The sequence below is a fragment of the Conger conger genome, chromosome 17, assembly GCF_963514075.1.
Source record: "Conger conger chromosome 17, fConCon1.1, whole genome shotgun sequence".
Classification (NCBI taxonomy): domain Eukaryota; kingdom Metazoa; phylum Chordata; class Actinopteri; order Anguilliformes; family Congridae; genus Conger; species Conger conger.
In genome coordinates, this window is record NC_083776.1 from 7,859,739 (window position 1) to 7,881,967 (window position 22,229).

At 49.3% G+C, this 22,229-nt stretch overlaps 3 protein-coding genes and 1 non-coding gene across 4 annotated transcripts in view; 2 read left to right on the forward strand and 2 right to left on the reverse strand.

Annotated features, from left to right (window-relative positions):
• Window positions 1-6,055: 6,055 nt before the first annotated feature.
• LOC133116751 (uncharacterized) lies at window positions 6,056-10,116 on the reverse strand. Its single transcript, XM_061226669.1, has 5 exons — window positions 9,945-10,116; window positions 9,672-9,772; window positions 9,312-9,431; window positions 7,294-7,433; window positions 6,056-6,594 (listed from the first exon to the last, which is right to left on the reverse strand). The coding sequence occupies exons 1-5, from the start codon at window positions 9,999-10,001 to the stop codon at window positions 6,419-6,421; spliced, it is 594 nt and encodes a 197-aa protein (XP_061082653.1). The 5' UTR covers window positions 10,002-10,116; the 3' UTR covers window positions 6,056-6,418.
• Window positions 10,117-10,323: 207 nt separating this feature from the next.
• Window positions 10,324-10,396, forward strand: trnak-uuu (transfer RNA lysine (anticodon UUU)). The gene has a single exon. It is a non-coding gene; the product is annotated as a tRNA-Lys (tRNA).
• A 1,879-nt stretch (window positions 10,397-12,275) lies between these two features.
• Window positions 12,276-18,908, forward strand: LOC133116871 (hatching enzyme 1.2-like). The gene is made up of 8 exons (XM_061226871.1): window positions 12,276-12,362; window positions 13,080-13,131; window positions 13,299-13,358; window positions 14,197-14,349; window positions 14,520-14,637; window positions 15,199-15,377; window positions 15,903-15,984; window positions 18,773-18,908. The coding sequence occupies exons 1-8, from the start codon at window positions 12,276-12,278 to the stop codon at window positions 18,906-18,908; spliced, it is 867 nt and encodes a 288-aa protein (XP_061082855.1).
• A 1,358-nt stretch (window positions 18,909-20,266) lies between these two features.
• Window positions 20,267-22,229, reverse strand: part of LOC133116872 (trichohyalin-like) — a 30,482-nt gene continuing 28,519 nt past the window's right edge. The window contains exons 40-42 of the mRNA XM_061226872.1: window positions 21,849-22,078; window positions 20,619-20,703; window positions 20,267-20,536 (exon numbers count right to left, since the gene is read on the reverse strand). Coding sequence (XP_061082856.1) covers window positions 20,267-20,536; window positions 20,619-20,703; window positions 21,849-22,078 — 585 coding nt within the window. The remainder of the gene's footprint in view (window positions 20,537-20,618; window positions 20,704-21,848; window positions 22,079-22,229) is intronic.

Below are 22,229 nucleotides of genomic sequence, written 5' to 3' on the forward strand. Positions count from 1 at the left end.
CCCAGATCTGGGGCTCCTAACCCTAACCCATATTAACCCACATCTGGGGCGCACCCTAACCCGAACCCATATAAACCCAGATCTGGGGCTCACCCTACTCCTAACCCATATTAACGATCTGGGGCTCACCCTAACCCGAACCCATATTAACCCAGATCTGGGGCTCACCCTAACCCTAACCCATATTAACCCAGATCTGGGGCTCACCCTAATCCTAACCCATATTAACCCAGATCTGGGGCTCACCCTAATCCTAACCCATATTAACCCAGATCTGGGGCTCTCCCTCATCCTAACCCTAGCTCCACCCATCGGGAGAGGCTAGGAAAAGATGAAAGAAAAATATATAAAGATGGGGAAATGGAGAAAATGTGAATTTGACAAACGCAACGTCTCTTTGAAACGTCAGCCTGGAAGCCAGGCCAGCTGGCGAATCGGGAGAGATCGACCCGCAGGACGATCATTAATACGGCACACTTTCGGAAAGCAAGCGCTCGAGTTTCCTCACGAGAAAGGAAATAAGCCTCTGCATTACAAACTACATTACCCAGCTCACAAAGGGCCAGCTTCCAGGAAGCAGCTTCAACCCTTTCACACCTCAGCCAATCAGGCTGTGGGGATGTTCAAGCAGCAGAGTGCTCACAAATGACATTTTTTATAGCTTTGTAATAAATCAATTCATATTCCAAAGGAGCCACAGCCTGCTGATGAGGTCATCAGCGGTGGACGTGTGAAAGGGTGGAGGTCTGGCCTGAAGGAGAGGGTCAGTCAGGAGGGGGTGAGAGTGAGCGTAATGATGATGTAATAGGACAGGGAGACGGGGGTCCTCTGGGACAGATGGCGTACGAGGCCCATCGAGTAAAACACACGCCAACCCGCTGCTCCTTCAGCACGTGTGTGTGTGTGTGTGTGTAAACGTGTGAGTGTGTGTGTGTGTGTGTATGCGTGTGTGTGTATGTGTGTGTGAGTGTGTGTATGTGTGAGTGTGTGTGCGTGCGTGTGGGTGTGTCTGTGTGTGTATGTATGTGTGTGTGTAAGCGTGTGTGTGTATGTGTGTATATGCGTGTGTGTGAGTGTGTGTGTGAGTGTGTGCGTGCACCCGCACGCACACAAGGGTCCTTAACATAACACAATGACAGGAACAGGCCATTCAGCCCAACAATGCACGCCCATTTTCCTTCCACTGAACTGCACCTCACCGCAAATCTCAGAAGCTTCCTTTAGACACCGTATCTAGCCTGTGTTTCCGCCCGCGCTGCATGTCCTGGGACTCCACACAGAGGACCGTTCACACAAGGACAGCCCAGAGCTCCACTCACCATCTGCACACACTGCAGGTCCCCAGGAGGACCGTCAGCGATCCACACACAACCCAGCAGCTGCTCCCCACGGCCAGAACAGCGCAGCGTGATACACTGTGTATTCCGGCTAATTTAAGAGTTTCAAATCATCACACACACACACAGACAGACACACACACACACACAGACAGACACACACACACACACACACACAATCCCCCCCAGTATTCAGCCCGCCTACAGCACCCCCACAGCAGCCGGCTCAGTGGAGGCTGGGGCTCGTGGCTCAGACCAGCCCATTCATAAGCGCTTCAGAGAGCAAACAGAGGGGACGCGGGAGAGGACCAGAGGCTGGAGCGGCCGGTTCTGCCAGGAGACCGGGCCTCTCATCTCCCACATCTGCACACTTTAAGAGCTCCAGGTGTGAGCAGCCTAACCCGAACCGCTAACCCTAACCCCCCTTGCATGAGCAGGATACCAGCTGCAAAGACCGGAGCATCACTGCGATTCTGGGGTCAGACGCAGGGCTAATCGCCAATCAGACCCATTTCTGAGAGACAGCGATTGGATATTACAAATTACAATGTGGACCAATCACTGAGAGCTGGTACATCACACTGTTCAGGAGACGTCCACAGAGGAGGATTTCTCAGGATCAGACACCAGATTCACACCCATCACAGTACTGTACCAGCTCCACTGTTACTGCTCAGAGGTTCAGTCAATTTCACTGCATACCTGCTGTTTAACTTCACGTGTCCACTGCAAAACAACGGAACTAACGAGCAAACTGGACACGCGTAATAACATCAGCATTAGAGAATGAAAATAATGTGACACAGGGGGGAAAACGCAACGATGACACGGGTTACATTTTATCTGCAAACAAACCCTCTCAGGACCGTCAGGGAAAGGAGAAGTGAGACGACACCCGATTCCTCAAAACACATTTCCCTGCACCTGCCGTTGCTGCTCCTTCACAGGGGAGAGTCCCGGCGGTGAAACGGAGACGCAGATCTGCAGAATCATTAAAGGGTTACAGATGCAGAACGCCGTCTCCTCCCTCGGCCTGTAAAAGCATCCTCCTCCTGCGAGGTGAGCGACAAGGCTGTATCGCTTTTCATGCCAAACTCTTAATTACTTAATTACCCCCAACATGTCCGCCCCGTATCTGACTCTGACACATTTCCGTCTGAGAGCGTGACTGACAGCTGGAGACTGCTCTCGTGTGCCCATGTGAAACGTTTTACATTGATCTGATCTACGACTGAGTACGGGAACACAATCTGCTCATACACACCAGACCCAACAAGACCGGAACTGCCCACACACACACACACGCACGCACGCACACACACCAGACCAACAAGACCGGAACTGCCCACGCACAGGCACCAGACCCAACAAGACCGGAACTGCCCACACACACACACACACGCACGCACGCATGCACACACACCAGACCAACAAGACCGGAACTGCCCACACACACACACACCGTTTCCCATCGTCACGGAAACTGCTGCATCTAACACATGACCTGAGCCACACCTCAGCGTATGGAGATGAGCTCCACTGCACAAGGCTGGGATGCAAAGACCTGGGACTTAAATACATTCTTGTGCTCGAATGATCTTGCCTGGTGTGATTGAGACAACCAAGAGGACCAGAAGTAGGTTTGCACTTTTTGGAGAGCATTTAATTGGTTCCGAAACACCAGACAAGCTCGGTAAAGTGTAGAAAAGTATTTTAATCCAAAACAATCACGTATGTGCGGCAGGTGGGTCGTGAAGCACTGCATGTGCAGAGACCGGCACACAGGAGACACACTGCATGTGCAGAGCCCGGCACACAGGAGACACACTGCATGTGCAGAGCCCGGCACACAGGAGACACACTGCATGTGCAGAGACCGGCACACAGGAGACACACTGCATGTGCAGAGACTGGCACACAGGAGACACACTGCATGTGCAGAGACCGGCACACAGGAGACACACTGCATGTGCAGAGACCGGCACACAGGAGACACACTGCATGTGCAGAGACCGGCACACAGGAGACACACTGCATGTGCAGAGACCGGCACACAGGAGACACACTGCATGTGAAGACCCCGGCACACAGACACACTGCATGTGCAGAGCCTGGCACACAGGAGACACACTGCATGTGCAGAGCCTGGCACACAGGAGACACACTGCATGTGCAGAGCCCGGCACACAGGAGACACACTGCATGTGCAGAGCCTGGCACACAGGAGACACACTGCATGGGCAGAGACTGGCACACAGGAGACACACTGCATGTGAAGACCCCGGCACACAGACACACTGCATGTGCAGAGCCTGGCACACAGGAGACACACTGCATGTGCAGAGCCCAGCACACAGGAGACACACTGCATGTGCAGAGCCCAGGATAAGAGCGCTACCACCAGGCCTGCTCATCGGAGGCCAAACAGGGCGCTGCATTCTTTCAGACTGCCGTGAACACACCAGCTGCTGCAGGAGCGGAGCGCTCAGGTCACAGCACAACAGCGCCACCTCTGGCAGGAACTCGCAAGGTCACCCTCAACTCGCAATACAAATGTTCTCCGCATGACGGCAAATATTTATTTATTATCTTTTAATAAAGTCTCATCACATTAAAGTACACAGTACGAAAGTCAAAGCAGACAGACGCACACAATTATATCCCAATGTCTTTGTGCCGATTCAGAGGGAGAGGAACTGAACAGGCATTAGAATTAAAGTTAAAACTGGTCACCTTTCATATTATGGAAGAAACTCTGAATCCCATAGTGCAGCCCCCCCCCTGAGGAGAATGTGCAGTAAAGGTTTCTGTGGACCCGTCCCCTGCATGGTAATCCTTCCCACTCCAGAGTAGCAGCAGCGCATGTAGCAGCAGCGCCAGTAGCCGCTTCATAGAAAGCTCGTCCTCCGGGCGGTAGAGTGTTTCTCTTTGGCGTAGTGCTTGTGACGTCAGCGGAAGCTGTCCGCAGCGTTATTTTCTGGGGCGTCCGCGTCTCTTGGGCCCCACCGGGCCTGCGGGGCGGACGGTGGCAGGGACGTCCAGTTTGGCCACATACGGGTCCACCAGCTGTTCCTCCTTGCTCTTCTGCGATTGGCCGGAGGCTGCCATGGCGACGCGGGCTTGCTGCCGCTGAAGCTCCTCCCCCGCTGCCCGGGGTAATGAGACAGACGTGGAACAGCACCGGTCAATCAACATCACTAACGGCTGATCGCATTTTTACAATTCAAGTACATTTATTAGGACACAATTCAACTATAGCTGAAGGCTAGGGAACATAAGAAAGTGAGTGCCACACTGGCTTATAGCAGAAATGCATTTTGTACTGCATTAGACAAGTAGGCCTATCGTAGATTTGTTAAAAAAATTAAAATGTTTTAAGCTCCAATTAGAGCTTCTGGTCAAATATTTGGGAGTCGCTGGATCAATAAAAACGCGCACCGCAACTGTAAACATTTAATAACACACAATTCAGTTACGCATTTTACCACAAAATCCCATAATGACAATCAATATTCAATATGGAACAATAACTGACACGGGTTACATTTTATCTGCAAACAAACCCTCTCAGGACCGTCAGGGAAAGGAGAAGTGAGACAACACCCGATTCCTCAAAACACATTTCCCTGCACCTGCCGTTGCTGCTCCTTCACAGGGGAGAGTCCCGGCGGTGAAACGAAGACGCAGATCTGCAGAATCATTACAGGGTTACAGATGCAGAACGCCGTCTCCTCCCTCGGCCTGTAAAAGCATCCTCCTCCTGCGAGGTGAGCGACAAGGCTGTATCGCTTTTCATGCCAAACTCTTAATTACTTAATTACCCCCAACATGTCCGCCCCGTATCTGACTCTGACACATTTCCGTATGAGAGCGTGACTGACAGCTGGAGACTGCTCTCGCGTGCCCATGTGAAACGTTTTACATTGATCTGATCTACGACTGAGTACGGGAACACAATCTGCTCATACACACCAGACCAACAAGACCGGAACTGCCCACGCACAGGCACCAGACCCAACAAGACCGGAACTGCCCACACACACACACCGTTTCCCATCGTCACGGAAACTGCTGCATCTAACACATGACCTGAGCCACACCTCAGCGTATGGAGATGAGCTCCACTGCACAAGGCTGGGATGCAAAGACCTGGGACTTAAATACATTCTTGTGCTCGAATGATCTTGTCTGGTGTGACTGAGACAACCAAGAGGACCAGAAGGCAGGTTTGCACTTTTTGGAGAGCATTTAATGGGTTCCGAAACACCAGACAAGCTCGGTAAAGTGTAGAAAAGTATTTTAATCCAAAACAATCACGTATGTGCGGCAGGTGGGTTGTGAAGCACTGCATGTGCAGAGACCGGCACACAGGAGACACACTGCATGTGCAGAGACCGGCACACAGGAGACACACTGCATGTGCAGAGACCGGCACACAGGAGACACACTGCATGTGCAGAGACTGGCACACAGGAGACACACTGCATGTGCGGAGCCCGGGATAAGAGCGCTACCACCAGGCCTGCTCATCGCAGGCCAAACAGAGCGCTGCATTCTTTCAGACTGCCGTGAACACACCAGCTGCTGCAGGAGCGGAGCGCTCAGGTCACAGCACAACAGCGCCACCTCTGGCAGGAACTCGCAAGGTCACCCTCAACTCGCAATACAAATGTTCTCCACATGATGGCAAATATTGACAATCTTTTAATAAAGTCTCATCACATTAAAGTACACAGTACGAAAGTCAAAGCAGACAGACACACACAATTATATCCCAATGTCTTTGTGCCGATTCAGAGGGAGAGGAACTGAACAGGCATTAGAATTAAAGTTAAAACTTGTCACCTTTCATATTATGGAAGAAACTCTGAATCCCATAGTGCAGTTCCCCCCCCTGAGGAGAATGTGCAGTAAAGGTTTCTGTGGACCCGTCCCCTGCATGGTAATCCTTCCCACTCCAGAGTAGCAGCAGCACCTGTAGCAGCAGCGCCAGTAGCCGCTTCATAGAAAGCTCGTCCTCTGGGCGGTAGTGTTTCTCTTTGGCGTAGTGCTTGTGACGTCAGCGGAAGCTGTCCGCAGCGTTATTTTCTGGGGCGTCCGCGTCTCTTGGGCCCCACCGGGCCTGCGGGGCGGACGGTGGCAGGGACGTCCAGTTTGGCCACATACGCGTCCACCAGCTGTTCCTCCTTGCTCTTCTGCGATTGGCCGGAGGCTGCCATGGCGACGCGGGCTTGCTGCCGCTGAAGCTCCTCCCCCGCTGCCCGGGGTAATGAGACAGACGTGGAACAGCACCGGTCAATCAACATCACTAACGGCTGATGGCATTTTTACAATTCAAGTACATTTATTAGGACACAATTCAACTATAGCTGAAGGCTAGGGAACAGAAGAAAGTCAGTGTCACACTGGCTTATAGCAGAAATGCATTTTGTACTGCATTAGACAAGTAGGCCAATCGTAGATTTGTTAAAAAAATTAAAATGTTTTAAGCTCCAATTAGAGCTTCTGGTCAAATATTTGGGAGTCGCTGAATCAATAAAAACGTGCACCACTCAAACTGTAAACATTTAATAACACGCAATTCAATTACGCATTTTACCACAAAATCCCATAATGACAATCAATATTCAATATGGAACAATAACTGAGCAGGTCTATGACTTTAAATATATTTTCCAAAGGCAAACTATTTTTGAGTGGCCTACAGACTGTGCTATGCTTGCATAGTGGACCAGAATTTTACAGATCTATTTAAATCAGGGTTATAGTATGGCTTCCTTTATTTCCCAATGGGAGATTTTCACGATCAGGAGTTTTCTCCGAACACCAACACGAAAGGAGAGAAAACCAGGACGGCCTCTTCTGCAGCTGAATTTCTCGTCCATCACACGGTTATACAGAGATAGAATAACACGGCAGAATTTCCTGTGATGAGGACAGAGGTTGGAGCGCTCACCAGCCAGGCATCGAGACTCCGTCTCAGCCAGCGTCTTCCTGGTCTCGCCGACCAGTCGACTCAGCCTCTTCTCCTCCCTCACTAACGAGGCCTTCTTCCGACTCCGCTCCTTCACCACGTCCTCCCCGGACCCACCGGAGCTGCACAACAAGACCACCTTTTTATTCTCGCATGAATGCCAAACCCCAAAAAATGGGACATGCCAGCAAAAAATATGAAATTTCATTATTTTTCTACTTATGTGGAGTGTTCTTGATCAATCCTGGTGGTTTTATTTTTTTCTAAATCAATTTTAAGTTCCAATAACCTTTAACGCTCTTAACAGCCAAACGCAAAACTCAATATCTGATAACAACGACTGTGCAGGTCGGTGATTATATACACACTCACCGAGCACTTTATTAGGAACATTTTTACTTTATTACACCTAGTTATTCATGCGATCATCTAATCCGCCAGTTGTGTGGCAGGTGACGGAAAAGCAGTGGTATGCAGAAGAGCGTCTCTGAACACACAACGCATCATAACTAAGTGGATCGACTACAGCAGCAGATGTCCAAATAAGTCTAATAAATACTTAAAGTGCTCACTGAGTGTATATTATTGGTCATGTATCACAACGCACACTGTCCATGTACATTTTAATACGGTTTGTGAAACTGCAGCAACAGCGGGTGCCTAGCTTCCTAAACTACCTAACATCGAGATTTAGAAGAAGGCAACGTTTAGCTGACGTTAAATTTAGCTACTGGTGCCAGCCGGTTGCTGGCATAAACAGTGTGAGGTCGTTTAGAGGCACATTTGCGAGAAGGCCACATATCCAGAATTGTATTATATAAAATAAGACACACGTACGAACGTCCATCTTTATCCAGGCCGAACATTTTGAATGATGTAGCCAGCTAGCAAGTGTTTTAAAAACGTGCCAGCAGGTTCAGCTGCCGTCTGGAGCGCTCCCTACCTGGGGGGAGCCAAATGCACGAAACGAAATTTCAGACACAACTGTTCCACATTTTACGGAACAATGTCATACCATTTTAAGGAACTACTTCATATTAATCAACCGTTTATCCATTCAAATCTTAGTTTAACTGCATCCATACTACCAACGTGAGGTGTCAAGTAATCCCACCCATTATTTGGATTTTATTTCTTACTGGTGTTCATTTATCATTGGATTTAATTGATACTTTTTTTGTTGTACGTGCAAGTTTGTTGCTTTTGCTCTTACTTATCACACCCGACTGGTTTTTGCATGTCAATTTAGTTTATTATTAGCTTATAATAAAATGAGAGCTTTGTTGTTGATTTTTCGGTCTTGTGTGTGCAGGGCCGATCTGATGATTTTGGGGGCGTTTCAGTGGCAGCATGAGGCCCCTCCCCCATCGTAAATGTATCACAAAGTGTATCATAGAGCAGCTGACAGCGCCCCCTAGTGTTCGGGGGCCCAGTTTCATTTTAAACGGGTGAAAAGTAGGTAGATCCACCTCTGTGTGAGTGTGAGAGAGAGATCGTGCACACGATTTTGTTCATGCAAAATCTTGGCGATCTGCTCGCCTCAAGGATCTGCTCGGGGTCTTTGCATATCTCTGTTGGATCCTGGAGGGTTTTATTCCAACCAATTACCTGAATTTATTTTTCTGACAGCTCTGGAAATGATGCTGGGTCACTCCTGTACTTGAGCCCAGTACAATCTTCAGGATACACTTGCGGTCTGCAGCTGGTGCATATACAAATGTCTGCTCAAGACATTATTTACAATAATTTTAAGTCCACAGGCCTTAAAGATCCACCTCTCCCCCTCTGCCATGTCTGTAACTGACCTGTGGATCCACCTCTCCCCCTCTGCCATGTCTGTAACTGACATGGCTTCGAACTGACGTTTGAAGGAGCAAGGGCATTCCATTTTATTCCATCCTAATTCACGTTGTCGGTTCCCCGTCTTTACTTCCTTTCCTGGCCTCTCCCGACGGGTGGAGCTCCGGGCAACAAGCTGAGGAAGGGATTGGAACGCCTACCTGGAAAGCGTCACTTCCTGTTCCTCCAGCTGGCGGGACAGTGCAAGCTTCCGCTTCCTCTCTGTGTCCCAGCTTCTGAGAGCTGCTCCAAGCTTCGCTGCCAACGCATCACCCTTTAAACTGACAACGCATGTCCGTTATCGCAGCTACTCAATTATTAACGTAGGATTTACTGTAATTACAACATTATTTGTAGATTTGAAGGCTAGAACTTCATTGAGAACCATTTATCGTTACCGACTGCCCTCTAGTGGCAAATATATACACAACCATGAAGTTAATTTTACACGAATTGGTTAAATGCCGTATGCACAATCTCACACAGTTAGATGGCTAGCCAGGTATTTAGCTTCTTCTTACCAGAATTCCATGTCCTTGTCAATGCGTTCTCGCTCCTCGTGGGTAATCTGCAGCTGTACCTTGATGTCAGAGATTTCATTCCGCAGCTGGTCGATTAACCTCTAAATAGGAATACAAACCATTCATTAACAGAGACTGCAAGCAGGCAAAACGTTAGCTGGGTTGCTAAATATGGTTGGGTAGCTAGCGAACATCAACAAGGCTTTAACATTTGTGGAATAACGTAAGTTAAGCTTGCCAGCTTGGGATAAACGCTAGAGTCACCATGCATACCTTGGACTCTTCGGGTCCCATATCATCAATGTCAGCATCAAGTAATGATTTCTGCATTTTAGTTTTTATTTCTGTCGTTGCGAACTACTTACAGCCACAGACATCTACGTCTACAGATGGGATTTCAAATTTAAACTCTCGCGCTCTCAGCCAGTAGCACCGCCCACATAACAGTCCTGTAGTACCGCCAAAAACCTTGGAGAAGAGTCGGAGATATAAACCGAGGCTAATACAACTATATGCCCTAACTGCAGGCGCTGACATAAAAAAAATTAACACTCTCCGGTCTACGAATAACATGTAAAAATATCGACATTTCAAAGTATTAAAGTTGCGTAGGTGAGACACTAAGATAACAACCTCATACATTACGGTCAGAGCCCGGATAGCTCAGTCGGTAGAGCATCAGACTTTTAATCTGAGGGTCCAGGGTTCAAGTCCCTGTTCGGGCGGAACTTTTTTTTTCTTCCCCCTCGTTAAATCATTTATGAATCTGTCTTCAGGAAAGTAATATTCCGTCCCAATAAATGTTGCATACCACCAAAAATACATTTGACCGAACGTACCCCTGCAACTTTTAAGCCAGTCTATCAAACAATCAAAGGAATAATATCCCTGCCAAAATTAAAAAGCAAAATACACTTTGTGTTTTGATTCCCTTTCCATAACTTGGTTCTTCTTTTATTCAAAGAAACTACGCCATGTACCGAAACATTGTTGTTCGACTGAGTTATCACGTATGCCCAAGCGTTCCACGGGTTCTCAGTCTCAGTGGCGTTTTAAGGCAATCGTGCACGAGTCTCTGTTGCGCAAATAAAAAAAACGAAGTACCAACAAGGGAATATTTGCAGTTTTGGAATCACGAACCAAAAACGGCAGAGTTAGAGAAATCATCCAGCGAAGGAGACTATTTTTGCTTTGTTAAAAAACTGTTATTTAACACTTGAACGACACGTTCAACTTTACAAAGGACCACATTACGAAAAGGATCTCCATTTTTTATTAAATGTTCCCAAGCATTGAATGCGCAGTAGCATAAAACAGCAGCAACACTATGATAGTTGCATTCATATACCGCCCCTGCACAGCTCAGCACCCTGGACGTGTGCAGCACTTCACATCATAATGATCTCATTCCTCATGGGCCTCATTCCAGGCCAAATAACCCCGTCCCCCAAGCACATCGATGGGGACACTGTGCTGTAGGAGGCACCGTGTGTCAAACAAGACATTAAACTGGGGCCCTGGCTCACTGTGGTCATTAAAGATCCTCTGACACATCACAAACAGCAGAGAGTTCCCTTGTGTCCTGGCTACATTCCAAACCTGCAGAATCCACAGACTCCGCCTGTATAAATGTACTGTAACTTAACCTCAGGACAGAATTTACATTTACATTTTAGTCATTTGGCAGACGCTTTTAATCCAAATCCATCGATTTACAAGTGCAAGCGACTTGCAAGTGCAATCACTCAATATTTGCATAAATCCCACTGATAGAGAAACAGACTTACAAGACAACTTACTTACATCACAATAAATAAATGCAAAAATTATATAGCAACAGAAATCAATGATACTTGGCCTCCCTGTCCAAATCCGAGATGGAGGATGTTGAGTTTCATGCAGCACCCTGGCTCGGCACGTTTGTGGGTGCTGATGAGTTCACCCCCTTATTACAGCAGCTTTGCGGTCATAAAATTACCAGAAATTCTTTGCCTGTTATTATAAATTCCAGTCTTCTTTTGTGCAACAAGCTCACATGTGCCCTGAGCTTTGTACATGAACCATACCTTCAAAACCAACACCAGTTCACTTGTGTGTTGCATATATCACATACCACGCACAATCTGGCATGACGGCGCATTTCAACACACCATTCATGAAACATCCCGCTGTGTTATCTCTGACATTGATATAAATTTGTATTGATAATGTGACGGCGTACATTGCCTGTCCTGTTCCTCACAAGCCCATCGCGAAGCGCTTGTTTACAGGTACGGCACCGTCGCGCGCATCAGCAGAGGTCAGGTCCGTCATTAAGACTGCTGCGTCAGGTCCCCTCACCTGTCACTTAATCACACTTAAGAGCAGCGAACAGGCAGAGCCCCGCCCAGACCCCCGCCGTAGCCCGGCCCAGCAGAGCGCTCATTTAGCTAAAGTACAGGGTGTAGAGCCGGCCTGAGCCGGCCTGAGCCAGCCACTCACCAATGGCAGTTTGTGACAGAGTCGCCATGACGTCAGGAAGGTGTTAGTGACAATGCGCTGAAGGGGCGCAGGAGGTATAAAAGCCAGGGGCCCAGAGAGGAGAGCAGCAGAAGTTTTAAAGACATGCTTGGCTGGACCTCCACGATGCACCACATCGCCATCCTCATCCTCCTGGGCATGGCAGCTCACAGCTGGAGCCTCCCCGTTCAGGTAAACTCTGAACACTATCACACCTGGGAACTCTCAGTACAGGTAAACTCTGAACACTATCACACCTGGGAACACTCAGTACAGGTAAACTCTGAACACTATCACACCTGGGAACACTCAGTAGAGGTAAACTCTGAACACTATCACACCTGGGAACTCTCAGTACAGGTAAACTCTGAACACTATCACACCTGGGAACACTCAGTACAGGTAAACTCTGAACACTATCACACCTGGGAACTCTCAGTACAGGTAAACTCTGAACACTATCACACCTGGGAACACTCAGTACAGGTAAACTCTGAACACTATCACACCTGGGAACACTCAGTAGAGGTAAACTCTGAACACTATCACACCTGGGAACTCTCAGTACAGGTAAACTCTGAACACTATCAAAACCTGGGAACACTCAGTACAGGTAAACTCTGAACACTATCACACCTGGGAACACTCAGTAGAGGTAAACTCTGAACACTATCACACCTGGGAACACTCAGTAGAGGTAAACTCTGAACACTATCACACCTGGGAACTCTCAGTACAAGTAAACTCTGAACACTATCAAAACCTGGGAACACTCAGTACAGGTAAACTCTGAACACTATCACACCTGGGAACACTCAGTAGAGGTAAACTCTGAACACTATCACACCTGGGAACACTCAGTACAGGTAAACTCTGAACACTATCACACCTGTTATGTCTCATCCACAGAATGTGTCGACGGCTCATGATGTGATACTCAGGTTTAGAAGACGACTGTCAGGTAGGTCTGTGATTATTACAACATGTTTCAGAATGTAAGACGGCTGATAAAAGACCCAAATTACAATTGTGTTTTTCATGTGATATTGGTGTGAGAATGATCTGATGAAATCACTGTGATGGTGGAGACATGCCCTCTGAATGGTGGTGACTCTTGTCCGGTTGCAGATGAGCTGTGGGGTACGATGGAGATGAACGCCATGGATAAGATTCTGCGAACCAACAGGTGTAAGTCCAGCACCCCCCAACCTCGGCCCAAACTGCCAGCACTGCTGTCAATCACCCCTAACCTCGGCCCAAACTGCCAGCACTGCTGTCAATCACCCCTAACCTCGGCCCAAACTGCCAGCACTGCTGTCAATCACCCCTAACCTCGGCCCAAACTGCCAGCACTCCTGTCAATCACCCCTAACCTCGGCCCAAACTGCCAGCACTGCTGTCAATCACCCCTAACCTCGGCCCAAACTGCCAGCACTCCTGTCAATCACCCCTAACCTCGGCCCAAACTGCCAGCACTCCTGTCAATCACCCCTAACCTCGGCCCAAACTGCCAGCACTCCTGTCAATCAGTTTATCCTTTAGCCCTAAACATTCCTAATCCTGCTTTTTGGAGAGCCAGTCTGCAGTGCGGGACAAAAGGCCAGTCTGCAGTATGGGACAGAGAGAGAGAGAGCTAGTCTGCAGTGAGGGAGGCAGAGAGCCAGTCTGCAGTATGGGACAGAGAGAGAGAGAGCCAGTCTGCAGTATGGGACAGAGAGAGAGAGAGAGAGAGAGAGAGAGAGAGAGCCAGTCTGCAGTATGGGACAGAGAGAGAGAGAGAGAGAGAGCCAGTCTGCAGTATGGGACAGAGAGAGAGAGAGAGAGAGAGCCAGTCTGCAGTATGGGACAGAGAGAGAGAGAGAGAGAGAGCCAGTCTGCAGTATGGGACAGAGAGAGAGAGAGAGAGAGAGAGAGAGAGAGAGAGCCAGTCTGCAGTGTGGGACAGAGAGAGGGCCAGTCTGCGGTGAGGGAGGCAGAGAGCCAGTCTGCAGTGTGCTCAGGGAATGTCTCTCTCTCTCTCCCGCAGTTGTGGGGCGTCTCCCGGGCCTCAGCCTGAGGGAGGGGGACATCGCCCGCTCCACCATCCGCAGCGCCATAACCTGCCCCGAGAGCAGCTGCCTCTGGCCCAAGTCCGTGGACGGCCACGTGTACGTGGCGTACGAAATCTCTCCACATTACGGTGAGTGTGCACGTACACGTACACGTCTGCGGTGAGCGTGCACGTACACATCTGCTGTCAACCAAGACTTTCTACATGATTATATACCAGTTTAAATGACAGCTTCACAGCATGCTTTTATTTGGATTTTTTTTTCTTTCTGTTTGATGAAAGCGCTTTTATTGTGACAGATAATATGGACCGGATGACCATAGAGACGGGGATGCAGGACATCTCCACCGGAACATGCGTGAAGTTTGTGCCTCGCAGCCACGAGGCCAACTACCTGGACATCCAGCCCAAACGAGGGTGAGTCTGTCTCCACAGGCTGGTGAAAAAAACCCTAATGCCATGCCCAACCCTAACCCTAATGCCCAACCCAACCCTAACCCTAATGCCCTGCCCAACCCTAACCCTAACACTAATGCCATGCCCAACCATAACCCGAATGCCAGGCCCAACCCTAACCCTAATGCCCTGCCCAACCCTAACGCCCTGCCCAACCCTAACACCATGCCCAACCCTAACCCTAATGCCCTGCCCAACCCTAACCCTAATGTCCTGCCCAACCTTAACACTAATGCCATGCAACCCTAACCCTAACGCCCTGCCCAACCCTAACCCTAATGCCATGCCCAACCCTAACCCTAATGCCCTGCCCAACCCTAACCCTAATGCCCTGCCCAACCCTAATGCCATGCAACCCTATCCCTAATGCCATGCCCAACGCTAACCCTAATGCCCAACCCTAACCCTAATCCTAACGCCCTGCCCAACCCTAACGCCCTGCCTAACCCTAATGCCCAACCCTAACCCTAACGCCCAACGTTACGAATGACCGGCTGGTGTCCATGCCCGCGCTTCCCTCAGGTGCTGGTCGTTTCTGGGGGTGATCGGCGGGGTGCAGCCGCTCTCCCTGCAGACCCCCGGCTGCATGTGGGCCGGGGTGGCGTCCCACGAGCTCATGCACGCCCTGGGGTTCGTCCACGAGCAGTCGCGCTCCGACCGGGACCGCTACGTCACCATCCTGTGGGAGAACATCCTGCAAGGTGAGTGCCACGCCGGGGCTGATCTCCCACCTCCCGCTCCCTGCCCTGCTCCTCGCTCCGCCCAGGGGGTGCAGGAAGGGAGCCGATTGGAGTAGAGAAAAAGGAGTTTGGCAAATGGAATGTCCTTCCTCCTTCAAAAGTCAGTTTGAACTAGACGTCGGTTGCAGACGTCGCAGATGGGGAGAGGTCGATAATTTGTACGTCAGGCAACGAAGGAGACAAAAGGTGAAAAATAAACCACTGGAAAGAGCCGTGGAGAGAATCCCACCATCTCTATCCTGCAGAACCCCACCCTCTCTAAGCAGCAGAACGCCACCCTCTCTAAGCTGCAGAACCCCACCTACACCTGGCTTATGCTGCAAAACATAACATAAACCAAACGTAACCCAGATTCATTCTGCCACACAAGTGCGCATGGCCATTTACCTCCACCCTAACCGCTGAGAAACAGGCCGTCAGCAGCAGGCCGGTGTCAGGAGCAGCTCCGTCAAGTTTTTCTTCCTCCACGTTTCTGTTCCTCCACAGATCAAATCCACAACTTTAAGAAGTACATCACGAACAACCTGAACACGGTCTACGACTACAACTCCATAATGCACTACGGGAGGTGAGTGGGACCACGGGAAGCGGGCGGTGTTAAACTACACCCACAATCCCTACCGCAGACTGACGCGGTGTTAAACTACACCCACAATCCCTACAGCAGACTGACGCGGTGTTAAACTACACCCACAATCCCTACAGCAGACTGATGCGGTGTTAAACTACACCCACAATCCCTACCGCAGACTGACGCGGTGTTAAACTACACCCACAATCCCTACAGCAGACTGACGCGGTGTTAAACTACACCCACAATCCCTACAGCAGACTGACGCGGTGTTAAACTTCACCCACAATCCCTACAGCAGACTGACGCGGTGATAAACTACACCCACAATCCCTACAGCAGACTGACGCGGTGTTAAACTTCACCCACAATCCCTACAGCAGACTGACGCGGTGATAAACTACACCCACAATCCCTACAGCAGACTGACGCGGTGTTAAACTACACCCACAATCCCTACAGCAGACTGACGCGGTGTTAAATTACACCCACAATCCTTACAGCAGACTGACGCGGTGTTAAACTACACCCACAATCCCTACAGCAGACTGACGCGGTGTTAAACTACACCCACAATCCCTACAGCAGACTGACGCGGTGTTAAACTACACCCACAATCCCTACAGCAGACTGACGCGGTGTTAAACTACACCCACAATCCCTACAGCAGACTGACGCGGTGTTAAACTACACCCACAATCCCTACAGCAGACTGACGCGGTGTTAAATTACACCCACAATCCTTACAGCAGACTGACGCGGTGTTAAACTACACCCACAATCCCTACAGCAGACTGACGCGGTGTTAAACTACACCCACAATCCCTACAGCAGACTGACGCGGTGTTAAACTACACCCACAATCCCTACAGCAGACTGACGCGGTGTTAAACTACACCCACAATCCCTACAGCAGACTGACGCGGTGTTAAACTACACCCACAATCCCTACAGCAGACTGACGCGGTGTTAAACTTCACCCACAATCCCTACAGCAGACTGACGCGGTGATAAACTACACCCACAATCCCTACAGCAGACTGACGCGGTGTTAAACTACACCCACAATCCCTACAGCAGACTGACGCGGTGTTAAACTACACCCACAATCCCTACAGCAGACTGACGCGGTGTTAAACTACACCCACAATCCCTACAGCAGACTGACGCGGTGTTAAACTACACCCACAATCCCTACAGCAGACTGATGTGGTGTTAAACTACACCCACAATCCCTACCGCAGACTGACGCGGTGTTAAACTACACCCACAATCCCTACAGCAGACTGACGCGGTGTTAAACTACACCCACAATCCCTACAGCAGACTGACGCGGTGTTAAATTACACCCACAATCCCTAGAGCAGACTGACGCGGTGTTAAACTACACCCACAATCCCTACAGCAGACTGACGCAGTGTTAAACTACACCCACAATCCCTACAGCAGACTGACGCGGTGTTAAACTTCACCCACAATCCCTACAGCAGACTGACGCGGTGATAAACTACACCCACAATCCCTACAGCAGACTGACGCGGTGTTAAACTACACCCACAATCCCTACAGCAGACTGACGCGGTGTTAAACTACACCCACAATCCCTACAGCAGACTGACGCGGTGTTAAACTACACCCACAATCCCTACAGCAGACTGACGCGGTGTTAAACTACACCCACAATCCCTACAGCAGACTGACGCGGTGTTAAACTTCACCCACAATCCCTACAGCAGACTGACGCGGTGATAAACTACACCCACAATCCCTACAGCAGACTGACGCGGTGTTAAACTTCACCCACAATCCCTACAGCAGACTGACGCGGTGATAAACTACACCCACAATCCCTACAGCAGACTGACACGGTGTTAAACTACACCCACAATCCCTACAGCAGACTGACGCGGTGTTAAACTACACCCACAATCCCTACAGCAGACTGACGCGGTGTTAAATTACACCCACAATCCCTACAGCAGACTGACGCGGTGTTAAACTACACCCACAATCCCTACAGCAGACTGACGCAGTGTTAAACTACACCCACAATCCCTACAGCAGACTGACGCGGTGTTAAACTACACCCACAATCCCTACAGCAGACTGACGCGGTGTTAAACTACACCCACAATCCCTACAGCAGACTGATGTGGTGTTAAACTACACCCACAATCCCTACCGCAGACTGAGGCGGTGTTAAACTACACCCACAATCCCTACAGCAGACTGACGCGGTGTTAAACTACACCCACAATCCCTACAGCAGACTGACGCGGTGTTAAACTACACCCACAATCCCTACAGCAGACTGACGCGGTGTTAAATTACACCCACAATCCCTAGAGCAGACTGACGCGGTGTTAAACTACACCCACAATCCCTACAGCAGACTGACGCAGTGTTAAACTACACCCACAATCCCTACAGCAGACTGACGCGGTGTTAAACTACACCCACAATCCCTACCGCAGACTGACGCGGTGTTAAACTACACCCACAATCCCTACCGCAGACTGACACGGTGTTAAACTACACCCACAATCCCTACAGCAGACTGACGCGGTGTTAAACTACACCCACAATCCCTACAGCAGACTGACGCGGTGATAAACTACACCCACAATCCCTACAGCAGACTGACGCGGTGTTAAACTACACCCACAATCTCTACAGCAGACTGACGCGGTGTTAAACTACACCCACAATCCCTACAGCAGACTGACGCGGTGTTAAACTACACCCACAATCCCTACAGCAGACTGACGGCTTGTTTACGATGCAGGTACGCCTTCTCTGAAGATGGAGACCCAACCATTGTCCCCAAACCGGATCCCTTCATTCCGATTGGCCAGCGAGATGGACCCAGCCCTGTGGATATCCAGAAGATAAATGCCTTGTACAACTGCAGCCGAGTTTAATGTGGAAATCCTCATCAGACTGGCCCGATGCAGTAGCCATCGCTGTTCCCATTTCCCCCAGTAGATGGCAGTGTGGATGAGAAAAGACACTGGCCTCTTCTCTGTTCATTCTTCAACACAACACTGTTGGAATGTTATTTCGCATGTTTTGAATGTTTTCCCTCAAAATATTGTTGTATATAATGAAACTTCAAATGTATTGTGTTGCTCTCAGATGATGGCTCTATGGTTATTTGCTGACATAAAAAAATTAATACATTTATTAAAATGTAAGTATTCTGAAATTGGTTTGTCTCTCCCCATTTGTCTCTTTTTTGAATGTGTCTATGTACACGACAATATAAAATGTTTAAATATTAAATGTGTCTTTGTACACGACAATATTAAATGCTTAAATATTAAATGTGTCTTTGTACACGACAATATTAAATGCTTAAATATTAAATGTGTCTCTGTACACGACACACCACAATATTTTCGCTCAAAGGAACAAGAGCCTTTTTGGAACATGATCTGAGGATGAAAAGACAAACACAACAAAGCAAAATTACCTTCTGAAATGAAAGTTTATTTTTTACAAAAAAAACTTTGCTACAACTTAATACATATGTACACAACGATTCATGTTTTGCAGTGTAATTCTAAGATGAGGTATTCAGTTCTTTTTCTGTCAGATGTTCTGCGGTTGTGCCTGCAAAAGAAAGAAAAGTCAGAGTTTTTATATAGAAATGTATAAAATGCTGATTGGATGTAGATATGGGCTGGCAGTGCACAGGCAATGTCTCTCACTCCTGTGGCTCCTGACCTCATGCACCCACCACTCAGACACGATTTCACACAACCACATTATCCATCTCCACATTTGGCATATTTCGGATTTATTCCCATCCTTCATCCCCCCTCCGTTGCATCATCAGAACAGCTGGAGTCAGAGCGTGCACCTGGCTGAGGATGCTCATTCGGTCAGAAAGCCACACCTCAGCCGGCTGCCTACATGAGCTGCAGACTTTCATCAACATCGTCGGCAAGACAGCGGGCTACTTATTTTAACTTAGTTTTGTTGTTTCAGAACGTTTCTCACAGTGTCTACTCCAAAGATACTGTCGATGCATTTTGTAAATGTTTACAGCAGAGACTTTGACCGCCTTCAAAAGCGCAGACTGAAGACTCACCTCTTCAAGCTGCACCTCTCTCCGCCCCCCTCCCTGTAATCTCTAATTAGCCATGTATGCTATATGCTTTAATTATCACGCCTATGCATAATTATTTTACTATTCATCGTGTTCTAGTTGCCAAAACTAGTGGGATTGCTACTTCTTGGTCAGTTTATCAGATCATTGTACAAGGGTTCAGGTTATCTATGTGATCACTCCAGCACTGGGGACCGAGCTTCCCTCTCGGGTCCTCCAGCACTTCAGCGTCTGCTGAACGGCTGTAGTGTAATTGTGTAATTGTCTCTGCTGTAATTTGAATGAGTCAGTGTGCAGGCTCGCTGACCCAGAGCGCAGGTGAGAGGTTACCTGGGCGACGGGCTGCAGCGTGATGTGACGGACAGGAGCGGGGCTGGGCGCGGCGGGTGGGAAGGGAGTTCTGGAGAACGGGCAGCGGCTGGGCTCGGCTGCCGGGGCCTGTGGGAGAGAGAAGGTTCCGGAAGCTCAGACCTCAGAACCCGCGCCTGCCGTCTCACGACTCTGGGACACCTCGACCTACCTTCTCACCGGCTCCCTGGTGAGGCTCGCTCTCCGACCGGTCGATCCGGAAAGCTCTCCGCCACTTCCTCACCAGCAGCGCCAGCCTGCAGAGAGAGAGAAACAACAACAACACATCACCCACAACACATCGCCCACAACACATCACCCACAACACATCACCCACAACACATCACCCACAGTCCCACATCACCCACAACACATCACCACATCACCCACAGTCGCACATCACCCACAACACATCACCCACAGTCCCACATCACCCACAGTCCCACATCACCCACACCACATCACCCACAGCACATCACCCACAACACATCACCCACAGACCCACATCACCCACAGACCCACATCACCCACAACACATCACCCACATCACCCACAGACCCACATCACCCACAACACATCACCCACACCACATCACCCACAACACATCACCCACAACACATCACCCACAACACATCACCCACAACACATCACCCACAGACCCACATCACCCACAACACATCACCCACACCACATCACCCACAACACATCACCCACAACACATCACCCACAGACCCACACCACCCACAACACATCACCACATCACCCACAGTCCTGACTTTCTCCTTTGCCAATTTGCACTCGTTCTGCTAACCAAACTCACCCTGAAGAATCGCCTATAATTCTCTTTGTTGATCCCTTTAATGAATTTAAAAGCCTCAATTAAATACCCCCTTAGTCTCATTTTTCCAAAATAAAAGAGATTAAGCATGCTAAATTGCACACAGTAAGTGTGGTCTAACAAGAGTATTGTATAAGGTGAGTATAACTCAGTACTCCTGGCTATGTATCCTAACATCCTATTGGCCTTTTTTACTGCTACCCCACTAGAACCTGAAAGACCGACCGTCCTCATTTTGATAATGAGCTTGTCATGTGGTACCTTATCAAATGCTTTTTGGAAATATAGATATACAATATCATAAGCCCTGCTATCAACAAAATATGTATTGTATTGTTTTATTGTATTGTATATTGATACTGTGTTGGCTGCTACCTTGGCCAGGTCTCTCTTGAAATAGAGATTCCGGATCTCAATGAGACTTCCTGGTTAAAAATGGTAAATAAGTGCTGTAGGTTCTCATGGCACGATGTACCCGACACTCCAGGGAATTGGGTCACCCGAAGCCTGGGACAGCGATGTGTGTGGATTTGTGGGTAATAAACGGGGCGGTCCCAGCCTCACCGTGTGATGGCGATGGCCGCGAGGGCAGCGGTCCTGAATCGCGTGAGGGGGTGGGGCCGGGGGGGCGGGGCCACAGACGAGGGGCACGCCCCTATGTGGCCGACGGGCCCCAGATTGGACCGCTCCCTGCCCGGGACTCCGCCCAGCACCAGGAGGAGGTACCGCTTCTGGAACACCAGGGCCTTCCTGTAGCTCTCTGCTCTCAGGAACTTACAGTACAGACGCCTCAACTAGGAGAGGAGAGAGGAGGGGAGGGGCAGAGGAGGAGAAGTGTGGGGGTGAGTGAGTGTGTGTGTGTGTGTGTGTGTGTGTGTGTGTGTGTGTGTGTGTGTGAGTGAGTGAGTGTGTGTGTGTGTGTGTGTGTGTGAGTGAGTGTGTGTG

What these genes read in the sequence shown, in the direction of transcription:
- LOC133116751 (XM_061226669.1), bottom strand. Translation starts at nt 10,001, where the DNA reads ATGCAGAAATCATTACTTGATGCTGACATTGATGATATGGGACCCGAA. An exon ending in TGGGACCCGAAGAGTCCAAG is followed by an intron (nt 9,773 to 9,944) that starts GTATGCATGGTG and finishes ATTCCTATTTAG; the next exon opens with AGGTTAATCGACCAGCTGCG. An exon ending in GGAGTCTCGATGCCTGGCTG is followed by an intron (nt 6,595 to 7,293) that starts GTGAGCGCTCCA and finishes TACCCCGGGCAG; the next exon opens with CGGGGGAGGAGCTTCAGCGG.
- LOC133116871 (XM_061226871.1), top strand. Translation starts at nt 12,276, where the DNA reads ATGCTTGGCTGGACCTCCACGATGCACCACATCGCCATCCTCATCCTC. An exon ending in GTGGGAGAACATCCTGCAAG is followed by an intron (nt 15,378 to 15,902) that starts GTGAGTGCCACG and finishes GTTCCTCCACAG; the next exon opens with ATCAAATCCACAACTTTAAG. An exon ending in TCCATAATGCACTACGGGAG is followed by an intron (nt 15,985 to 18,772) that starts GTGAGTGGGACC and finishes TTTACGATGCAG; the next exon opens with GTACGCCTTCTCTGAAGATG.